A 24,454-nucleotide genomic window follows, 5' to 3' on the forward strand; every position below is an offset into this window, starting at 1 on the left:
GCACACGCCTGGACAGGAGTCGTGCTGTGGAGTTGAAGCCGCGATCCAACGGACGAGCCCCCAGTTGTTGCGATGAGCGACCGGTCAGGGTTCTGGCCTCAACTCTTAGAGCCCCATAACAGGGGTGAGAATTTAGAGGGACCCTCGCAAGGGTGAACACCTTGAATATGGAAGGATCTGGCCCTTTGCTACCGACCCAGTATGCCGGAAGTTCCGACGGTCATACTTGGGAACTGCGATAGTTTAGAGCAGAATCCTAGGAAAGACTGAAGCACCAACACAAGTTTTCTCAAGGTGAGGGAGCATGGAGTGCTCGGGGTGGATGGTGTGCCCCCTGAACAGCTCCACAAACCCTCCTTTTATTAGGCTGTTTCATTTGGGAGGGGGAAAGTACACATGAGGAATTAACATAAAGGAAAACATAACTCATTGCATACATCTGCTAATGAACATATGTGAGGTCAAAGGAAAACATAACTCATTGCATACATCTGCTAATGAACATATGTGAGGTCAAAGGAAACAATAAAACATAGTTTATGCTAACAGAGAACTGATAATGAAGAGGGTAAAGGCCATTACAGGAAACAATAATGCATAGCTATTTTATACAAATGTTGACAAGGGTTGTAAAGCAAGGACAAATACAGGAGACAGGTCTTGTTATAAATGAAGCAGGGGGCATAGGTTTATCACAGGAATGCAGACTTCATAATTATAATTGCGGAAAGGCAGAGGTATTATCTTGAAGCAAGGACAATTACAGGAGACAGGAAGCCATATCATAAAACAAGTCTTCTTAGTGTAAAGAGATTTATCACTACAACTCAAGAATGCAAAACTGTATAACTTTTAATATAGAAATTAAAAGGGTCTTTTGTAGGTAGAGGAAAGCAGATTTTACACTTGCAGAAATATTATCACTGGAGACAGGAAGGGAGAATATTGTAATTTTTAATATAGGAATAAAAAAGGTCTTTTGTAGGTCTGGGATATCTACAGACAGCCCAGATATGAAAGCCCAAACTTTGACCACAACTAAAGAACCATCTATACAAAATACAATAGAAAAAAAATGAAACATTCAAATACGATGACAGAAGAATCTACTATTCAACAAATATTGATATTTGAAAATCCAAAAAAGACATTGACAACTTGGAAAAAGGAAAATGTTTCTTATACTACTCAGAAGGAACTAGAGGATCTAGTAAAAGAACAGATGGATGACAATTCAGAACAACTACATCAATATGGAAGAATAAAGAGACGATCCACTAGACCTACAAGTCCTCTCAAAAAAATGGTGACCGGATGGTTTTGCCAATATCAAATAGTATACATGATATTACAAGGAGATTGGTTCGATGACCCAAAAAGAAGGACATGGAAGATGATTTGGCAAAGGAAAAAAGCTAGAATAAGACTCTAGAAGAATGAAGTTTCAACCATCTTATTGAAATCTGAAACAGAATGTACTTAAATAAATAAGATGTGTATGTTGAACACAAGACATTGTTATGAACTGAGAAAAAGAAAAACATTTGCTCATTAAAATTTAGCAGTATAAATACTAATAGTTAATTTGAATATTGTTTTGCGCATAAAGGTCATATAAAAGTGAATAATGTAGATAAGCTAAAAACTTATTGTTGAAAGTAATAAATAGGTTTATATGGAATGTTAAAAATGAAAATTATCAGTTTAAGCAAGAGATAGCAGATATAAAGAGGAAGAGAGGAAGCATTAAATATTGAAATAAAAAGAAACTGATTACTACTTAAAAAAACCTAAAAACTAGCAAAAAGAAAGGATGTATCCTTAATTTGTTGACATAGAGGGTGAGAAGTTAAGTAGACATGATATGTATTTTGAATATTAGATTTTGTGAGGAATGGTGATAGATGAATTGGGAATATACTAAAAATCTTGGGAATGATAAATATCAAATGTTAAATCTAAATGTTAGTGGAAATTAAAATTGAAAAATCTATTAGGTCATTGATTGTCTAAAAGATTGTATGTTAAAACAATTAGAATATGTGTAAACTAAAAAACTATGGATATATGTAAGAAAATTATTTTCTATGTGATTGATAAGATAAAACTTGTCTTTAAATTTACAAATAGACAGTATATATGAAGAGAGAAACAGAGGGAATGTTTATGGTAGCAATTTGAAATCTATACTAATGATATCTGTATGTAATTGAATTACTACTACCCAGCCACCAGGTTGCTTTTCAAGTATGTGAATGTAATATTAGAAAATCAATAAAATTTGTAAAAACTAAAAAAGAAAGTTCAGCTGGCACCTGTCTTTTAGTTTTCCACAAGATGGTGTTTGACCAAATGTTTGAAGTTTTGTAGGACAGTTGATGGAATGAGTGGACATTTTGGTTTGGAATTATTTATGCTAATTCCATTTTTTTAAAAAAAATAAACTGCTAGATTAAATAAAAGTATTGTAAAACAAAGAAATAAATAAAAATGTAATCAGCTCATTCAAGTTGAAGATTCTCCATTTCTATAAAATTGCCTTAACATTCAGATTAATACAGATGTCTTTCTTGTATTGGTATTGTATTGTATTTCTGGCTTCTAAATAGCAGCAATAGCAAAGGCCAGAATCATACATATCATCTTGGTTGGATATTCAGTATATATAACACTCTCATTTATTAATCTCAGTTTTATTTCTAGTTTCACTAGTCATTGGTTGGCTTTTATCCTGTCATACACATTTGCTGAATTGTACATTATTGACGGGTTGACTTCAGAGTATAAAATGATAAAATGTTTGAAAAATGCAATTATCACTTGGGTAAGAATATGCTGAATTCATACCTGTTCATGACTGCAAGGGATTATAGCAAAGTAGCACATATGGTACAGTGGAGGAGTTATTTAATGTAACAACTGTGATTGGAAAAGCTACAGATCAATGTCTTGGGAATACAAGGTAAGCATATACATTTCATTTCTTAAAATGTTCTTGCTTAATTTCTTTGGATCTAGTTATGCTTTATATTTCATATGTGTATTCCAAAGACCCAATACTCAGTTTTGTTAGGAAAAAATTGGGGAGAAACTGTTTTCACAGGTGTCTGGCCATGCCAGATTGACCAGTGACCAATGCTGCATATTCACCCAATCTGCTATAATGTCAACACACGTGAAGATGGTGAGGTTGGGGAAGATTGAATTAAACTAATTCTTCTCTTGTCACTTGCAAATTCTTCACTTATCACTTGTGAATTTTATAACTTCAAGAACAGGCAACATATGCTTAGTATTGCAAAGGTTTGTATTTCTACATCCTGGTACCCTGTATTGTATTAACCATATGAGCATTTGTCTTTTATTCAGTTCTGACTTAAAAGAAAGTCAAAAAGTGGTTCTGGAATATATTATATGAATAGAAGTGTGTTTTCTTAGCTAAGGCTATGGTAATCAATTCCATGAATAGCATCTGTAAATAGCTAGATAATATTAGTTAATGAATGCAGCTTTCAAATTAAGTTACTTCAAAGACCATGCTTTGTTATACTGTCAGATAATTTCCCTTTAAGAGATTTTTTGGAAGAAAAGTGAAAGAGCTCATGCATATGGATGTTTAGAATTACCTAGATACATTACTCAACAAGTATTTGAGATTTTTAAACACTAATTACAAATAATATTTTGTAGCCCAATTAGTATTGTTATTGGGAAACATGAATTTTTAATTGTTCAATCAGCTGCTACAAAGTTCCTCCTCCCTATTAAACACTTGAAATATACTTTTGTATAGTTATTGAAAAGAATGTTAAACAACAAAGCTACCATGTAATATATTTTTAATAACAGGATTATGAATAGGATTAGGCTTGCATCAAGCAGAACTGCAGAAAATAATAGAAAATCAAAATATTATGTTTTTTAATATATTGAATAGAAACCATTAGATTTATTGTGTGTGAATGTAAACCTCAATATATGTTAAAGCTTGCCTCATTTTTTATTTCCAAATATACAAATAAAGCATTCATAGAAAGCAGAAATACCTATCATGCTTCCATCAAATGTCCAAAGCATATTGCCCTATGCTATAATTACTATAGTTTCTGTTCCATACTATAACTATCCCTTTGATTTTTCATCACAGCAGTTGAGATAATCAAATACATATTCTTCTTAAGGTAGCTCTGAAGCTTGCTTTTCACGTTTTATATCTAAAGAGCCTACAAACAGGGCTTGTACCCCTTAGTTCCCACATTTATCTTTTGAGGAAAAGCTATTTTCCTCAGCCTTGATGTCCTAAAAGTATGGAGATTTCAACTCCCCCCCACACCCAAATTCTCAGCAACGACAACACTAGCGGAGAGCTCTGAAAACTGATGTCCAGGTTTTTGAAGAATGGTCTAGTTCAGGGGTGTCAAACTCACAATGTCACATGACATGTCACGATGTATCACAACTGTTTCCCCATTGCCGGTAATGGAGTGGGCACAGTTTCGCCATGATGCATCTGCTCCGTGGGCCGGCAGTTTGACACCCCTACTCTAGTTGGTCAAGTAGTTGTAAGTGTATCATTTGTCCTCTGTATATCTATAAGGAAGTGCATAAAATAAGTCATTTAGATGCATTGATGGTCTCATTTGTATAACATATGTTATATATTGTCTGTGTCTGCATCCCCCCTTAAGTGTATGGACAGTTCTTGCAAAAGCTATTACCATTCCTTGTGTTTGTTGGCATGCTAAAATTAACAAATTTGTTCCTTAGCTTAAACCTTCTCTGGAATCTCAGAGTTTTCTAGTCATTATTGTGAATGATTTCTGCACTGATCATCACTATTTAATTACTTTAGCCATACATTTCTACCCCTTCACATCTCTATTTATTTATTTGAGCATTTACCTTGGGGTGCATTTATAAGTCCTGTGAACAGTATGACTATCACAGTATGTGCTTAACAGCATGGCAAGCAATAGAATGATGCCTTTTTAATGGAGGTTTAGGTCATAGCAGTAATCAATAGCAGCCAAATATATTCATCACATAATGACACCATTTATGGCAATTGAAAATAATAAACCTTTTATTGTCAAAGTACAACATGTGTACATTGAGATTAGCTGAGCCTCCCCCTGTGCTCTCTCCCCCCAACACACAGTGACAACAAACCCTCCATCCCACCACACTATGTGAACCAACTACACCACACACCGGCCTCCCAAGTCAACTCTGCATAAGATTACATCCCATTCAAAAGCCTAACAGCCCACGGATAAAAGCTGTTCTTCAGCCTGTTGGTACGGCTGGCTATATTCCTATATCTCCTACCGGATGGTAGGAGAGTAAAAAGATACCGTCCAGGTTGAGTCATCCCTGAGAATCTTCCTCACTCTTCCAAGGCAACGAGCCCTGGCGATGTCATCCAGTGGTGTCAGGGAACAGCCCACAATGTCTTGTGCTGTGCTCACTACCCTCTGTAATACTTTCCTATCCGCGGCTGTCAGACCAGCATACCAAACCACAATACCATACGAGAGGACGCTCTCTATGGTAGACCGGTAAAAGAGGGTCATTAGCTGTTGTTCTACCCTGTTCTTCCGCAAGATCCTAAGAAAGTGAAGCCTCTGTTGGGCCTTTCTAGCCACCTGGGTTGTGTTAACTTTCCAGGTCAGATCTTCACAGAGGTAGACTCCCAGAAATTTAAAGGAAGGAACTCTCTCTACACAGTCCTCCCCGATGTAAAGTGGGGCAGGTTCCTCTTTTTTTCTCCGGAAGTCTAACACCATCTCTTTCGTCTTGCTGATGTTTAGGTGCAAGTTGTTGTTACTACACCATATGGATAGTTTTTGTACCTCCGCCCTATATGCTGTCTCATCCCCACCTGTAATAAGACCCACCACAGTTGTATCATCTGCGAACTTGATTATCGCAGTGGATGGGTCAGATGATACACAATCATAAGTGTATAAAGAGTACAGGTAGGGGCTAAGCACACAGCCCTGTGGCGTGCCGGTGCAAAGCTTCAGGGGGGTGGACAAAGCAGACCCGACCCTCACTGTTTGTACCCGATCCCTAAGAAAGTCTTGAATCCAATCGCAGATAGCGGGGGAGAATTTCAAGTCAGTCAGCTTCTCGATGAGAATGCTCGGCAAAATGGTGTTAAAAGCCGAGCTGTAGTCAACAAAAAGCATCCTGACGTAGCTTCCAGGTTTCTCGAGATGACTTGCTACAGAGTGTAAAGCAGTAGCTATGGCATCGTCTGTCGACCTATTTCCCCTGTAGGCAAATTGATGTTTATCAAAGTCCAGTGGGAGGCATGTCCTAAGATGTTGGAGAACCAATCTTTCGAAGCATTTCATGACTACAGACGTTAATGCAATAGGTCTGTAGTCATTCAGGCACTCAACTGCAGTTTTCTTGGGGACTGGGACAATGGTAGCTGCCTTCAAGCATGATGGTACACATGCCGTTTGCAAGGAGATGTTAAAAATCCTTGTCAGGACCCCTGCTAATTGATCGGCACAATTCCTAACCACTATCCCCAGCACCCCATCTGGACCTGCGGCTTTGCTGGGATTCACAGCCTTTAATACAGCTCTCACTTGGTGTTCACACAGGGTGAGTGGCTGAGAGTCAGAAGGCCGGCCAGCAGAGGCTACGGGGTCTGGTCTTTTAACCTCGTAGCGGGCGAAGAAAATGTCTGCTGATGAACCCCAAAGATTGATAGCTTACTATCCTTCCATTTACAGTCCATGCCTAAATTTAGTGACCATCAAAAGAGAACTATGACTGAGCCCAACATGTACTTTTCACAGCAAGTGCCTAGGTTTTTATGGTGTGCTTCTTCAGATGTAGGGAAATGGACAGTGCATGGTGATTGGACATAATGTTCCCCAAGGAGCTCATTAAGGAGGTGCCACATTCATATGTGGGACATATTATAGTCATTTTACAGAAACATTTGGAACTTTCATGATTTTCTTATTAGTTGGTTAAGTGACATAGAGTTCAGTTGGTTCCTGATGAATAAATGTTCCCTGTTAAAAACAGATTTTCAAGGATATTGAAATAAGGGCTCCTTGGTGCTCTCCAAGCTTGCTTGTTTTCTTGCAGACATTTCATTACCCTAAATGGTAACATAATCAGTGCTAGTAAGTGATGTTTCCTGTCGGTTTATATTTTGGTGTCTGCTCGTCTGCGTGGGTGGGGGTGCTCTTAGAGTTTCTTTGGTTGGGCTGCTTACTAATGGCTCTGTGACAGTTTCTTGATTGGGCTATTGTTTACTTGATTGTTGGTCTGAAGGTGACCTTGGAGTTAATCTATGCTGATCTGAGTGCTGATTACTTGCAGAGAGGTGCTGGAATCTTTTTCTCTTTTGGGCTGGTTGATTGTCTCTTTTGCATATTCTATAGATGTTGTTAATGTCTATGTGTCTATTGATGGCTGATTTGTCAGAGTGCCTGGCTTGTTAAGTATTAAGCTTTATTGGAACACCTAAAGCTGTGTATAAGAGTCACCATCAGGAGGCGTTGAACTGTAACTGTTTTGGCGGGAAGCATTTCAGTGGGAAACAGAGGTTCAAACCGATTGGTTAGTTGAGTACCTGGCCAGGTACTAGCCAGGTATATATAAGAGTGCAGTTAGCCCCTATTCCCCAGTACAGTCACTTCCACCAAATAAAGAGCTGTTATGTCGTACTCATCGTCTCGGCGTCCTGCCTGCTCTCCAGAACCCACTACACAACAAGGGTTCTAGAAATTTCCTGGCATTGAAATAATTTATGTGATCCAATGCATCCATCTTTTGCATTGTTCTTCACTTCCCCTGCTTCCTTCAGCCTTAACAAGCTATTGCTTTTTCTAGTCCATCATCTGATCACATGCTTACTGACTTTTTTCTACAGGAGACCCCCCCCATCACGAATAAGCTTCTGAACAATGACAACATTCTTTGGAGCATGGTGGCTTGTGGAAAACCACCAAAGCAGCTGGCAAAAATGTAAACACTTATTTGCTGAAAATTGTACCCAAAGGAGAAAAACAAAGTGCTGCTATAGTCAGGGAAGAATTTTTGTAGGTGTTGACAACTGAGTCACTAAAAACATTTGGTATTATTCATAAGTTTGATCTCAAGGGCAAATGAACTCAATACTTCACACATGTTCATAACATCTGTTTAAGGACTATGGCTGAGATATAAATAAATGTATTTTTATTTTACACTTAAAAAATCCCTATGTACATCTAAATCCCAGTAGCAATAGGTACGATGGAGGAAGCATTGCAATATAATTGAAAAAAAATATTTTCTATTATTATTAAAGTTTTTGCAATAGAATGTACAAATGAAAACAAAGATCATGGGAGAATAGAGAAGGATAAAAGAAAGGAGAGGAGTGCAGAGTAAAAAGGAAAGAAAAAAGTACTGTCTTCTAACTTTTTTCAGTGAAGTAGAATACAAAATACAGTTGAAACCTCAACTTTTTGCTTTATATATTTAGTGACCGCTAGCCATTGTTATAATTATAAAACCATTCTAATCATCAAAATCTAAAATCAAAGTTTAATTTTTCCCCCTGTTTCAAGCATAAAGTCCAGAAGCATTTTCCAAGTGGAAACAAAACTGGATAAGTCCCTTTCTTTAATTAAAACAGTTTTGCCATTTCCACCAAGAAACAATATATCTAAATAATTTCTGTGTGTCTTGATTAAACTCTTACATAACATTTATTTAGTTTTACTACTAGCCAAAAGTATTAAAGCTCTTGTTTTTAATATCTGTATCTATTTTTTTAAAAAAAGTCTAGAATTGTATTCTAAAAGCAATATATATTTCAAATAATGAGAAATTCAAACACTGTGATACAGGAGACATGCCATACAGGAGATGATTTCATGCAAATACAGATACACACTTTCTTCCTTTCTGAGGAGAGTAGTTTGCACATCTTTCATAAAAAAAACATGAAGCATTCAGAAATAAAAATCTAAATTTTAATTCATCTTCTTCATCTTTTAACATTTTACTTTCATGCTTAAGGCAGGTAACATTAATTAATAATGCTAATACAATTCCAGCAACAGTTTCAATTAAGAACAGATCACATCAAATTAAAATTACTAGTGACACAGCAGGACAGTAAAGTGTTGAAACGATCATCTTCAAAGGTTTCATGGAATAGAAGACCTCAACTTGTTCTGAAAGGTTAATAGAGAGCAAATGAAGGTATTTTTCTGTAACTTAAACACAACTGCATTGGCTTTCCTGTGATGAGTAATTTTACTGGAAGAATAGAAAGTTCTATCTTAGTCAAGGTTCATTTGAAGAACCTGAAGATCTGGGAAAGTGTATCCCAGAAAGCATTCTTGTCTATTGTGCATCAGGTTCAGGATGCATGAATCGATATGTTTGTGTAATTTGTATCACTGTCTTATTGTGCCACTGAAATTTCAGTAAATAGCATTAATCTACAGCAGCCAAGAGTTACAGAAGAATGATACCTTGTCATCCTGATTTTATTCACACTGGCAGACGCAATCTTTGTATTATGATTTTTCTTCTTTTAGGTACTTAATCTACTCAAAGACATGGACCTTGTATATTGTATATTTTACTTCTTGAAACTAGCTGCAAAGCAAGATGCCAATTTTTTGCTCTTTGAAGTTCACTAGGTTGCCCAGGGTACACATGTACCTTAATGACAAGGTCCCATTGGAAAAGAGGGCAAATGGAACTAACTGAACATCATAAAAGAGAGTAATGCTTACATCAAGTTATTATACCATGTGACACCTAGTAATATTCTTAGATCACATAAATGATCTCTAAAGAATATCTTTTGCACTTAACTACTGTCACTTAACCAATGCCACAATTATAAACAGAGAGAACAATTAGTTCTAGGGCTAAAGTTGAGGTAAATAGGAAGAACATATCTTCCTTTTACCAGTTTCTGTTGATAGTGATTATCTGTAACACTATAATAATGATAAACCTGGTTAGGACTCTTTAATGGTTTAGGCAATTCTGTTTAGGGATGCTTCTGAAGCAAGTTGACAATCCAGATTGCCAACTATCATGCTAAGAAAGAAATTGTCCATCTCTTTTCTTACCTTTCTCAGAGTTAGTAGATAGGCACAGAGATAGATAGAGAGGAAGTGAGATAGAGAAGTTATAGTTATGTAATATAATAATACAGAGTTAAATACATTTATACAGTATATACAAAGTTAAAGGTAAAGGTTCCCCTGCACATGCGTGCTAGTTAAAGCATCAAAATCCACATGTATGCCAGTACAACCACCATCTTGCATTTTCCCTGCCCTTTCTCAATAAGTGCCACTGTAGTTTAATCACAGGTCATTCTAAATAGTGTAATAATTGTATAATTTCACACCTAGTATACTAGTGGTTTTTAAAGAAAGATCAACACAAAAGCAGCTAGTCTAAAGAAATAATAATAATAATAATAATAATAATAATAATAATAATAATAATAATAATAATAATAATAATAATAATAAATAGCTTCCATCCTGCGATGATATCTATAATACCATCAAACATCCACATCTGCTTATCCCAGGTCCTTGGTAAGGACTCAATATGTAGACAAAAATACCAAATCCAGTCTGAACATCTGGCTGACTGTGCGGTAATAATAATAATAATAATAATAATAATAATAATAATAATAATAATAATAATAACAATAATAATAATAATAATAATAATAATAATAATAAAAAATCTGGATTTAAAACTGGACATGTTCTGCATATCAAGCAAGCATTACAACCACGATGTTACTGAGCAAGACCTGCCACAGACGCAGCAGCAGACTTTAATAGGGAAAATCCAATAATGGAGAATTTCTGTCATTGCTATAACAGGAATGTGTGAGCTAGAATGAGCCAGAAAAAACTATGTTCAAGTGAAAGTAGAAAAATATAAGTAGAAGACTTGAGTCAAGGAGAAGATAGTGAGATTGTTCCTGCACATCAAGTGCATATGTGTCCCTTTTTGTAGTTAACTACTAGAGAGTAATAAGTACAGGGTTGCTCTATATACAGGTGAGGATGTTCAATTTCTTCTGTGTGTCCTCTATTCCATCCCCCTTCTCTCCTTTCCTGTATAGGCACTTTCAAAAAGAAGTCACCATTGCTTGATATTGGTAGAGGTAATTTATGTGGCTTTAAAAAGGATCTTTTTTCAAAAACGAGAAGGAATCACACAACAGATTAGATTTTTACCTCTCCATGTACTATGGTCACAGTCTACATATGGAAATAGATATTGTGTCTTCATGTCAGTATTGACTTCAGTAGTGGTTTGCCTGGTGCCTTAACCACCATGCTAAGCTGGCTCTCTAGTATATATTTACAGTTAAGTAAATAAGACAAGAAACTGGAAGAGGATGACATAATTTGTTATGATCTTGTTTAGTCTTAGATGAAAGCAAAATGCAAATGTCACATTTGAGTTCTTTCACATGAAGCTTTCAGTAAGACATTTTTTTAAAAAAAAATCCACATTCCGTATAATGGAAAACTTGGAGATTTGACACAATGTGAAATACATTAATATGTATTGAAATAAATAAAAATCCAAATTCCATGTTGTAAACCTGCAGTTTCAATTTCCAAATAATTCTATTAGTGAGTCACCTACCCTGCTAGCCATCAATATAGAGATGCCAGGTGATTCCAAAATTCTTTTGAGCTTGACCTTTTACAAAAACAGCAGCCACCTTTTTGACTTTTTTTCAGTTCCTTATTTACAAGTTCTGTATAAGCTTCTGACTTCAGAAACCGTGGGAATGAATCTTTGGCCATGAGACTGTAGATTAATTTTTGAGCATCATCAAAACAGTTGAGAGCTGGTTTTGAAATAGCTTGCATGATGTGGTCTCTGGTATTGAAGTCAATGTTTATCTGCAGGAAAAAAAAGCTTGTTCTACTGGATATATGAAATGTTGTCTGGGAGCCAAAAGCAAATAAAATTTGAATCATATCTCAAAATACACTCTTTAATGCAAAGCAGCAGGAAGGTCAGACTTTTGTTACTAAAATATTGACCACTAATTTTAATTTAGTTTCCTACTCTCCAAAGCCATTTATCATAGTAACAACACTAAAACAGCAACAGGTTCTCTGGTAAATAAGATGATGAGCACTCCAGAATTTTCATGCTCAATGCATATTTGTATCATTCTTTTTCTCACCTGCCTAATATTTGATTATTGAATTTCAGTGTGTATACATTTAAGGTAATTAAAAGACAACCCCAACCTTCCAATTTAGAAAGCTATAGGAATTAGATTTTCCTGTGTTCAATAAAAACATATATTCCTTCTCTCTCTTTTTTTTTGAAAGCTGTTATCGCTACTCCAATTATAACTTGATCTGACAGTTGCAGACCTTCTCTTTGTCACTCTACCTGTTTAATCACTTATCACTGTTTAATCATTTATATTTCATCCATTTATATTTCAACAGACCTAAGTCATGTATAAAAATGGGAAACCAGGTTGAACAGCATGTTTTAAAATAAAAAATAAAATGAAACTGGCTCTACATGTTTAGATATTTAATTCCCTTACATCCATCAGTAAAATAATCAAACTGACCACTAAACTAAAAATCAAAGCCAAGAAAGATATGAAGAATTATAAAATACTTTAATGAATGCTTTTTGGAAGAGGATAACTTACACTAGTGATGCAAGATAGGAATAACTTTGATTTATGCAATATATACTATACGTCTAAAACTATTGTTTTTTTAGGCTGTTAAGTGAATTGTAATTCTTTTTATTTATTTATTTTTTATTGAAAAGTTTTACAGTACATTTTTAATACAAAACCCCTCCCCTCCCCCTCCCCTCTCCCCAAACCTCTCCAACTCTCCCCTCCCCTCCCCTCCCTCCTCCCCGACTTCCCAGAGCTAAATACAGGATATAAAAATACAAACAAACATAATCTAAAATATGCAAACAACAAGATATTAAATTCTATCGCACTTTAACTCTTAATAAAATAACTACAAGCTAATTGTACATCATATAAATCCGTTACTTATACAAATGCTAAGTGAAACTTTTTAGTCCCATATTTATTCTGAATATAATCTATCCATCTCTTCCACTCCACAGTATATCTCTGTTGCGATTGATCTTTCAAATACGCTGAAATCTTTGCCATCTCCGCCAAGTTAGAAACTTTTAAAGTCCATTCTTCTATAGTCGGCAGTTCTTCCTTCTTCCAATATTGCGCTACTAAAAGTCTCACTGCCGTAATTAAATTCAACATCAATTTAATATATACAATGGTGGTATCTGTGATAATACCCAATAAAAACAATTGTGGAAAAAACTTTATCCTTTTCTTGAATATCTTTTGCATACTCCACCAGATTTTAATCCAAAAAGCTTTAACCTTTTTACAAATCCACCATATATGAAAATACGTTGCATCCTCACAACCACACCTCCAACATTTGGGCTGGTAGTTCGGATACATACTTGCTATTTTTTTAGGATCTAAATGCCACCTATAAAACATTTTGTAAAAGTTCTCTCTTAAATTTTGGGCCTGTGTAAATTTTACATTTCTCACCCAAATCTTTTCCCAAGTATCCATTGTAATAACTTCTTGAAAATTCTGAGCCCACTTTATCATACAATCTTTAACAAGTTCTGTTTCTGAATCAATTTCTATCAATGCAAGATATATACTTTTTATATGTGCTTGACCTTGATCTCTAATTTACTTTACCAAATTTTCATCAATCATTGAAAAACCAGTTTTCTGGTCCTCTTTCCACCTAGCCTGTAATTGCCTTTTTATTGTTCTGTTTCAAGATGATAAGTAAGGTTTGCTTTCCTCAACCCTTGTTACTTGTGAATGTGCTGCTTTTGAATGTTTTAATTTTCTCATTGTCTTCTGCTGCAAAGGCCTGCCAATGCATTTTTCCCTCTGGACTATTGGAAAATGTTATAGTTTGATTCATCAAATTGGCATCTACCAAATGTTTGAATTATAATTATCACAGTCCCTGACCAACTTTAATGTAATATTTTATATGAAGAGGGATATGAAGGCCCTTTTTCCTGAACCATGGGGATTCTGAACATTGTCATCAAAAACAGATGAATAATAGCTGGTGGTGTATTATTTGATTAGACAATACCAGACTAAAAATAACAGTAATGTAACTAATGTAAAATGGGCTTATTGGATTGTTTTCAATGATAATTTGTTTTCTGTATTCTCTAGGAACAATGTCTGAATTTCAGTTGTATGGAACACAACCAATATTATGCTGTGTGCAATGATTATTATTTTTTTGATATTTCAATTTTTTTCTCATTAACATCTAGTTTTGGTTAATAATGCTGAAGATTGTGGGCCAAAATTCATATTGTAAGTGGTTCCAAAGTTTTTAATTTATGCATGCATGGTATCACCCCCAAATTCTGTATCATATTAGACCCTCAAAGTTAATGCCATAGAAGTCCAGTTATTGCTAGGCAACCATGGCTGCTTTCATCCTCAAATCAGACTTGAACCCAGGTTGGAAACCTCTTTCATCAAAGAGTGTCTGTAATCCTAATTTAACCATCTGCTCCGGGACCTTTCTCAAAAGGGAGATTAAAAACAGAAAATAGTTATCTAAGGGACATACCCAAGTCAGTCTTTTTACAGAAAGCTTCCTCTAGAAGAGCTGAAAGATACCTCTACTTTGTTGACCCACTTGGTGAACAACTTCTGGTAGCTCTTACTGTATAAGCCTGAATTTATCCAAAGAGGATATACCCTAATGCTCATAATCCTTGTTCTTATTTTTAGACTGAACTATCAGAAATCATCCATCAATACATATGGACAGCCACAACAAGTGGCTTCTTTGATCATCTCACCATTTGAAATGAGTGACATGATCATTATCATGCATAAAAATCAAATGTATATATTCAAACTGATAAAAATATTCATTCTTTTTCTTTTGTAAATAGAAAACTGTGTTTTAAGTCATCCACAACTGGGTTACCTCCTTTGGTGCATCAGCTTGGATAAATTCAGAGTAAATCCTTTGGGCTTTTGAAACAATTTTAGCTGCTGACGTTGTTTTCTTGAAGTCCTCACAAGCGAGCCAAAATTCAATATTTTCTTCACTGAATTCTGATTTCAGGAAAGCTCTGAATGCATCCAGGCCATCTAAAAAAACCAGAATAAGAATAGGGAGACATAAGCAACTTCTTGGTGTGAAAATCATTCAATACACTGAAAACTAAAAGAATGATTTCATTGGCTTTTATTGGAGGTGAACCAATGATTACTTTTTATGGGTATGATCCAGTCATGCCAGAATATAACACTTAACTTGTCTCCATTCTGGTGAGGGATTAATAAGAGTTAGTGGCCTTTTCACATGCCATTCTGGAGGGCAAATTTTACCATTTGACCAAGAGCTCAAACTCAACCATAATGAGTATTCTACAAGGATTAGCTCATTAGGCAAAGGCCAGACAACCACTAAAGTTTTCCATTCACTGATTACAAAATTATTCTAAATTTCATCAGTCACAGCCAATCTGCCAAGTATGAGGGATGTTGGGTGCTGTAGCTCAGCACCATTGGAAGGGCCAAAGCCTGCCTTCTGCAGAGAGACCATTTTTCAAAGGGATTTTGAACATATTCATACCTCTCTCTCTCTCTCTCTCAATCTCTCTCTCTCTCTCTCTCTCTCTCTCTCTCTCTCTCTCTCTCTCTCTCTCTCTCTCTCTCTCTCTCTCTCTCTCACACACACACACACACACACACACACCTCTCTTCTGATGAATGTTCTAAATTTTGGGTCTTTGAACTACCCTTGACTCCTGATGACTATATGGAGAAGTCCATAAAGTTTGCATTTTCCAAAGTTGTTCAATACTAGCATGTTCCTAAGAATGAAAGGGAGTAAGAGATGTAAGTCAACCAGATGGCTTTCATACCTAAGGCTGGACTAAAATTCTGGTTTCCATTCCTGGTCCACTATGTTATATTTTAGACCAAACTGGCTTTCACAACAATTTGCTATTAGAAGCAACTGTGGAATTCAAGATATGCTGCATATGTCCAACAGTTACTCCCAGTAGCAAATGTTTCTTGAAAGCCAGTTTGATCTCGTGTCTTTCCTCCAAACCCACACCTTTGATAGGTAATAAATACACATGGTTGGAAGCTAAAATGTTCTGGTGTTTATGTGAGTATTCCCAAAAGCAGGAATCTGATCTGAATGGTGAATAGTAAGTTATTTTTTATAATTATAACAGAAACAAGAATTGTTTAGAGGAAATACAGTATAATGATAGGCAAAACATACCACCTAGCCAATATATTCTATCAGCAGGAAAGTGCAAGAACATTTGTTCTCTGCATGTGTGCCTGGGAAGAAAGACAGAGGGAAATGGCTGCGGAATTCTGGGAGCTGAAGACCACATATCTTAAAGTTGCTAAGGTTGAGAAACACAGTTTTAAACAAAAAAACAGGCAGAGTGATAGATAAAGAGAGGACACAAAGTGAATTAGTTCAAGATTTTGAATATATTGTAGCTTTGACTTCTGTGCGGTTTTATATTACATTATTGTGGTTGTTTTATGTTTATTGTTTGCCTTGTTTTGTTTTTAATTCTATGTTAACTTCTCAGAGTAACATACTGATACAAATAATTCAAATCGACCATCCTTCACTGTCTATTTACACCCTACTGTCCTTGTGTGATCAGTGTACCATGAGTTGCTGAAGTGTCATTGGCCCTGGATCTAGACGACCTGTATATATAATTTGGAAAGTTATTGCATGGCCATCCAGAGAATTGCAGGATATTTCTACTTCCTTATTTAGTCTAAGTGACATCTGAAATGGTTCATTTGTTCTGCTTTAGAATATTTGTTTTTTTCTTTAATCAGTCAGCTCAGCAGTTTTTGACTTGGAGATATTGCATCAGCAATTTGGGATATCTGTGGTATGTGCAAAATAATTCATCCATGTCCTTTGGGACTGAAGGCTTTTTCTCTTAGTATAATCTGAATTAGATATTGGAGTTCCTTTATTAGGACTTATTTTTATGACAGGAAACATTTGTATATAATTTTTTAGGCTCTTGTGGAGTTTTTTGTGGTTTCAGGAAGTGTGTAGTGGGGTGCCCCAGGGCTCTGTTCAGGGCTCAGTGCTCTTCAATATCTTCATTAACGATTTGGATGAGGGGATAGATGGGAAACTCATCAAATTAGCAGACAACACTAAGCTGGCAGGAATAGCCAATACTCCAGAAGATAGGCTTAAAATACAGGAGGATCTGGACACACTCGAACACTGGGCACTATCTAACAAAATGAAATTCAATGGTGAAAAAAGTAAGGTTCTACATTTAGGCAGGAAAAATCAAATGCACAGGTATAGTATAGGTGGTACCTTGCTCAATAGTAGTAACTGTGAGAGGGATCTTGGACTCCTAGTAGACAATCACTTAAATATGAGCAAGCAGTGTGCTGCAGCTGCCAAAAAAGCCAACACAGTGCTAGGCTGTATTAACAGAGGGATAGAATCAAGATCAAGTGAAGTACTAATACCACTTTACAATGCTTTGGTAAGGCCACACCTGGAATACTGCATCCAGTTTTGGTCACCATGAAGTAAAAAAAGATGTCGAGACGAGACTCTAGAAAGGGTACAGAGAAGAGCAACAAAGATGATTGAGGGAGTGGAGGCTAAAACATATAGGGAACGGTTGCTGGAATTGGGTATGTGTAGTTTAATGAAGAGAAGAGTAAGGGGTGACATGATAGCAGTGTTCCAATATCTCAGGGGCTACCACAAAGAAGAGGGAGTCAAGCTATTCTCCAAAGTGCCCGAAGGCAGGACAAGAAGCAATGGATGGAAACTAGTCAAGGAGAGAAGCAACCTAGAACTAAGGAGAAACTTCCTGACAGTTAGAACAATTAAACAGTGGAACAACCTGCCTCCAGAAGTGGTGAATGCTCCAACACTGGAAGTTTTTAAGAAGAGACTGGACAGCCATTTGCCTGAAATGGTATAGGGTTTCCTGCCTGAGCAGGGGGTTGGACTAGATGACCTCCAAGGTCCCTTCCAACTTCTTCTTCTTCTTCTTCTTCTTCTTCTTCTTCTTCTTCTTCTTCTTCTTCTTCTTCTTCTTCTTCTTCTTCTTCTTCTTATTATTATTATTATTATTATTATTATTATTATTATTATTATTATTATTATTATTATTATTATTATTAAATTAAAAGACAGTGATTTACTCTGGTCTGCAAAGTGGCATTAATTAAGCCTTTGTGGGTCTACTGGTTATTAACATCAGGGAGGAGAAGAACAGCTGTGTAGATCAGGTTTGGATATATATTCCCTTCATTTCTTGAATGGAAAAATAGAAATATGATAAAATATATTATGAGTGGAGTGGAGTGGAGTAGAATAGAACAGAACAGAACACTAGAATGGAATGGAACGGAACAGAATAGAATAGAATCTCACCTTTGTTAACCAAAAGTGTATCCACAGATTCCATCCATGACATTCTTACCCTTGGGGATGATCTGTGGAAACAACACTTGCTCTTAATATTATCATTGTGAACATGTAGTACTTTGCTTACAGTTATTTCCTCACAGCTCATGGGACCTAAATTAAGATACCATTCTTGCATCTTGTTTTTTCCCCCTTCATGCAGTATACTTCATTAAAGCAAGAAGAACCAGAGCAGAAGCACAGTGTTAAAGATGTGGATGTTCCACTGGATTTTCTTTGGCTTTTGACATCAGCAAAGCTGCTTTTTCCTTTTTCTTTGCTTTCTCCTGAATACCCAATGGTAGTTAGTTATAATTAGTTATCTATGTTTATTAATTATAAGGATTCTCCAGTGCAGGTCTGCAAGCAACTTTTAATTAACTATAAAATATCTCAATAAACCCATATTTTCCACCATGGAAGAATGGTTGGTCAAATTGAAAACATTAGCTCAGATGGATAAAATGACTTCTTTGATTAGAGAAAGGAAAACCTCAATTTTATTGGTGTTTGGAATCCCCTTATGGACTTTTTTTTAAAAAAAACTTATGATTTATGGCTTGATGATTAGATAGAATAGAGAGAAAGACAGAAAGAAGAAAGTCATGATGTAACTTTAGAGAGAAAGAAGCTAAAATATAACTATTCTTATTACTACTGTGAAGAACACCAGAAGCTACTATCTGTGTATTTTCATATTTTTCTTTTTTTTTCCTGTTTTGTTCTCTTACAGTGTTTTTAGTTTTCTCTATTATTTTTTTCTATCTTTCACTGTTTCTGCTCTAATTTAGTTCTTATTATTGCTTTTAGTGAAAATTTTGTTCTACATGCTGATTTAGCTTGGAATAAAGCCCATTAAACTCAATTTGGATAGGCATGGATTCCCTAACATTAGAAGGACAAAAAAAGAAAAAAGAAAAATGTAGTGTTTGTGTCATGTGAAATGATTGCAAACCATTTTTTCTCAAATAAAGGCATCATGTAATTTAATATAATATCCAGATTACCTTTTCAGGAGAGAGTCTTGATTAGCTGATCAAGAGGAAAAAGAATAGAAGGAAAGGTATTAGTGATGTTTCAGCACAGAATTGCTCTATGCTTTCTCGACACTGAGTGGGCTGGAGTCAATAATTCTTATGATTCTTTTGCTAGTATGAAGTAGAGCTGTTGGCAAGGTTATCATGGTAACACTGGGTAATAAATGGGCTTTGTCTTAATCCTTTACATTTACTACTTTAAAAAAATTGCTTCCCAGTTTTGGTTCTCAACAAGACTTTGATTAAATGTTTGTTTAAAAAGCAGCAACAGTATCCCTCTGTTTTAAAATCTAGTTTAGTTTCCTCTCTGTGTTAGGAAAATAAATAACTAAATAAAATAAAAAGAAAAGAAAAGCTTGTCTTCTTATTTGAACTCCAAAAATCTAATTAGTTCAATATAGTGCTGGTACTTACCTTTAAAGCCCTACATGCCTTAGGCCCAGGATATTTGCAGGACCGTCTGCTGCCGGGGACGACTTCCCATCGCCCAGTGCACTCACACAGAGAGGGCCTCCTCAGGGTGCTGTCGGCTAGACAATGTCGGCTGGTGACCCCCAGGGGGAGGGCCTTCTCTGTGGGAGCGCCAGCCCTGTGGAACCAACTCCCCCTTGAGCTCCGGATGGCCCCGGATCTCAGGTCCTTTCGCCGCGGCCTCAAAACACTCCTTTTTCATCAAGCTGACCTGGATTGATGACGGGTTTTAAAATTGTTTTAATTTTTAATTGTTTAGCTAATTTATTTTGGGGGTGTTTGTTTAATTTTTTTTTAACTTTTGTATTGTTGTTTTTATTGTTGTTAGCCACCCTGAGTCCTTCGGGAGATAGGGTGGCATATAAGTCCCATAAATAAATAAATAAATAAATAGTCCAGCTCAGGTCAGATTTAACTAAATCTAGGATGTTTTCAGGGCAAAATGAGATCTTTTCCAAACCAGTTAATAATTTTAAGTGCTTTTTTCTTCTTCAAAGAAAGAGTCCCTTGAGTTTTGATATATGTACCACCAGGTGCAGACAGAGAATTTGCAAGAATCTGAAGAGTTATTCACAATCCCACTGATACCTACAACACATTTATTACAGTAGTCTTTGTCCATGCGGTGTTTCCAAGGAAGAGCTGTTAATCTATTTCAATGTCTGCTACAATAGTTCAGCTATCAATTTTTTTTAAGTAGCCTATTCCCTAGGAAGCAATGTTCATTATTAATAGGTCCCCAAACTTCTTAGAAGACAGCAGAACAAAGGGCAATATGAAGATCACTCTTGCATTAGAACTAAATCTGTTTTAACCTGCCCTGTCTCCTTGAATAGTAAGGCAGTATTCAAAATGCATGATAGCTTCAATACACCAGAATACAGGACAATAAAATGATAAATAATATTGCAATTCTTTAGAAAACCGGACTGATCCAAAAAAGAGATCTAATTAAAAAAACTGCATAATATTTTTAACTGCACCAAAACAATAGCAGCATGGTTGTTGTTGTTGTTGTGGTGGTGGTGGTGGTGGTGGTGATAATAGTGGTGGTAGAGGTAGGGGCATTCCAGAAATACCTCTCAGTTTCTTAAAAATGCTCTGTTTATAGATCACATTACCTTCCTACCCCTGAAAGTGCTTCATTTTGCCATGAATATGGCAGGACCTATGTAGGACTTCCTCCATTCACAGTATTCCTCTATGTTACTTTTGTGCACTCAGTTTTTTTCCTTGATTCTATGAATGAGGAAATGGCATAATTCACTGACTGAGCATATACTTTTCATGTTAGAATGAATCCATGCTGATCTACATGATAGTAGGGGTGAAAGTGCACATCTCCATAAGCAAAATTTACTATATGTGTATATACACTGAATGAAAAACACTGGAAAAGAATCTCCAATCGATCTTTCTCTATCATTGTATCTTCAAAAAGGCTTCACATTTCACGCAGCTTCCACCCAATCTTCAGCAAGATGACTTCCTGTTTCATCAGAAGGTAATTTTCTATATTAAGTCAAGTGAATTTTTAAAATTGTGAATAATTTGCAAAACATTTAGGAAAGTTAGCCTAAAAAAGAGAAAAGCAAATTCAAAAGAAGAAAGATCAAGCTATAGATAATGACATGCTGCATTCTTTTTCCTCTCAAAAAAAAATCAGGAAAACTTTGAAGTGCAGAAGCTTATTTGTTTTTATGTTTGTTCAATTTAAAGGCTGACCATATCACACAAACACCTCTTAGCAGTGAACAGAGTTAAAATATAATAGCACTTAGCGTTATATACATAGTGCTTTATGGCCCTCTCTAAGTGGTTTACAGAATCAGCATATTACCCCCCAAAATCTGTGTATATCTCTATCTCTATCTATCTATCTATCTATCTATCTATCTATCTATCTATCTATCTATCTATCTATCTATCTAGATATAGATATATAGATATATAGATATATAGATATATAGATATATAGATATATAGATATATAGATATATAGATATATAGATATATAGATATATAGATATATAGATATATAGATATATAGATATATAGATATATAGATATATAGATATATAGATATATAGATAGGCTGGTGACTTCTCCTAGAAGAACGAAGCTGACGGGGGAGAATTCTGGTTTGTATCTCCGACTGGAATGTGAAGGGGAGGAAGTAATAATGTTACAAATGTACTGGGGCTCTCCTTTCCCACGAGGAGTTTGACACCTGAAACTTGACTGATCTGGTACTGACCAAATGGACTGAGGGGAGGGGTTTTACTTGGGGACACTTTAAAATTATTGACCTGTGAGAGTTTCCAGATCCTGTCTCTATTATTCACTGTCAACTATGTTTTAGAAAAAGTTCCTGTTTGGAGAATCTCGCCTTCAAGAGTTCTTCTTTCCTAAGATCTGGATTGGGGTGGGTTCTGACAATATGTTTGAATAATGTATACACGCACATACTAAGGCAGATTAAAACTAATATGCAATAAAAGATTGAATTTATTATAATCTGATTATTACAAATAGATCTCAGTTTTGCATAGTTTCAACTTGTACAACTCTCTGAGCCTTCACTGCAACATATATATATATATATTTGCCAACTAAAGGATTTAGTTTTTATTTGAAACAAACACAGTTTGCAATGGATCCCAATGCCCCTTTTGCAAAATTGTCTGGCTGTATAAAATAGAAGATAATTTATTGTCAAAAGAACAGAGAATAGAGAATAGTCACTCCTCAGAATCTCAATTTATCTGAAGGGAATACATTGAGTCTGAAACGGTATTGTTTAGGGGGAAAAAGTGCAATGTTCAAAAATAAATATTGGGGTAATGACTTTTTCTTTTCTTTTATTACAATTTTAAAATACCGGTACACTAAACATATAGAAAATGAAAAGAAAAAAAAGAAAAGGAATAAAAGGTAGGAAATAAGAAAAAAAGAAGTGAAAAAAGGAAAGCATAGAAATTTGACTTCTGCCCTTTTTATTAAGTAATTGCCATCTTATCTTCAACCCTGTTCAGTCCCAGATCCATAAATTACCATTTCAGTCTTTTCTTCTTTCAGAAAAAAGTCCATACAACCTGCAATACTGCATTTTAACCTCTGCACTACCTACAAGCTGTGTTGGCGCCATGGTTAGAATGCAGCATTGCAGACATTCACTGCTCACTGCCAGGAGTTTGATCCTGACTAGTTGAAGGTTGGCTCAGCCTTCCATTCTTCTGAGGTCGGTAAAATGAGGACCCAGATTGTTGGGGGCAAAATGCCGACTCTGTAAACTGCTTAGAGAGGGCTGTGAAACACTATGAAATGATATGTATGTCTACATGCTATCGCTATTGCTATTCTAGTCTTTTTACAGTGTATCATTTTAGTGATGACGTTTTCAAATGAAGAAAAATTAAGAAAGAATTTCAGCTTGTTTTAGATAGCCTCTCAGGAGATAACAATTTCATATCATATATAGCGATTCCTTTCCTATTTTTTTTCTTTCAAGAAAACAAAACAAAAACTCTTTATTAAAAAAAACTCACTTTATTGGCATGTTTCACTGTGCCACTTGTCACAGGTAGCAGTAGCTTTTGTTTTCTGGTTGATTCTGTGAGAAATAGATAATGTGAGAGAAGGAATATCATAATTAGCACCTATAATTAAACAAAAGGTTTCAGACTGGTATTCAACATCTATAATGTTTCTAAAATAATATTTTCTTAATCATAGACATAACAATGCCAGGGGGGCTTTTGCCCAGGTTCGCCTGGTGCGCCAGTTACGGCCCTATCTGGACCGAGATGCCCTACGCACAGTCACCCACGCACTCGTGACCCCCAGGCTAGACTACTGCAATGCTCTCTACATGGGGCTGACCCTGAGGACCACTCGGAGGCTTCAGCTGGTGCAGAATGCAGCTTCACGAGTTGTGATGGGAGTCTCCCAATACTCCCATGTAACACCTCTTCTCCGCAAGCTGCATTGGCTTCCAGTTGCCCTCCGGGTGAGATTCAAGGTGCTGGTGATGACCTATGAAGCCCTAAATGGCATGGGCCCGGATTATCTGAGGGAGCACCTGCTGCCAGCATCAATTTCCAATCGTCCTGTGCGCTCCCACAGGGAGGGCCTCCTCAGGGTACCGCTGGTCAAGGATTGCCGACGGGCGATCCCCAGGGGGAGGGCATTCTCTGTGGGCGCACCTGCCCTATGGAATCAACTGCCAACGGAATTCCGGACTGCCTCCGACCTTTGTTCATTTCGCCAGGACCTAAAAACCTGGCTCTTTGAGCTATCTGGTCTGGACTAAGGGGCTTAATGTTTTTAAATTGTGATTTTATTTTTTTGCGCTAGACTTAATTTAATTTAATT

The 24,454-nt window shown here is 36.1% G+C and overlaps 1 protein-coding gene across 1 annotated transcript; it reads right to left on the reverse strand.

Annotated features, from left to right (window-relative positions):
- Positions 1-11,681: 11,681 nt before the first annotated feature.
- On the reverse strand, positions 11,682-18,681 carry LOC310637649 (regulator of G-protein signaling 21-like; the record flags this gene model as incomplete). Its single annotated transcript, XM_083358152.1, has 3 exons — positions 11,682-11,933; positions 15,051-15,217; positions 18,540-18,681. 3 exons carry the CDS (start codon positions 18,679-18,681, stop codon positions 11,682-11,684), a joined length of 561 nt encoding a protein of 186 aa, XP_083214278.1.
- Between the last annotated feature and the right edge of the window lie 5,773 nt (positions 18,682-24,454).

This window comes from Vipera ursinii (assembly GCF_947247035.1).
Source record: "Vipera ursinii genome assembly, chromosome: 3".
Lineage (NCBI taxonomy): Eukaryota > Metazoa > Chordata > Lepidosauria > Squamata > Viperidae > Vipera > Vipera ursinii.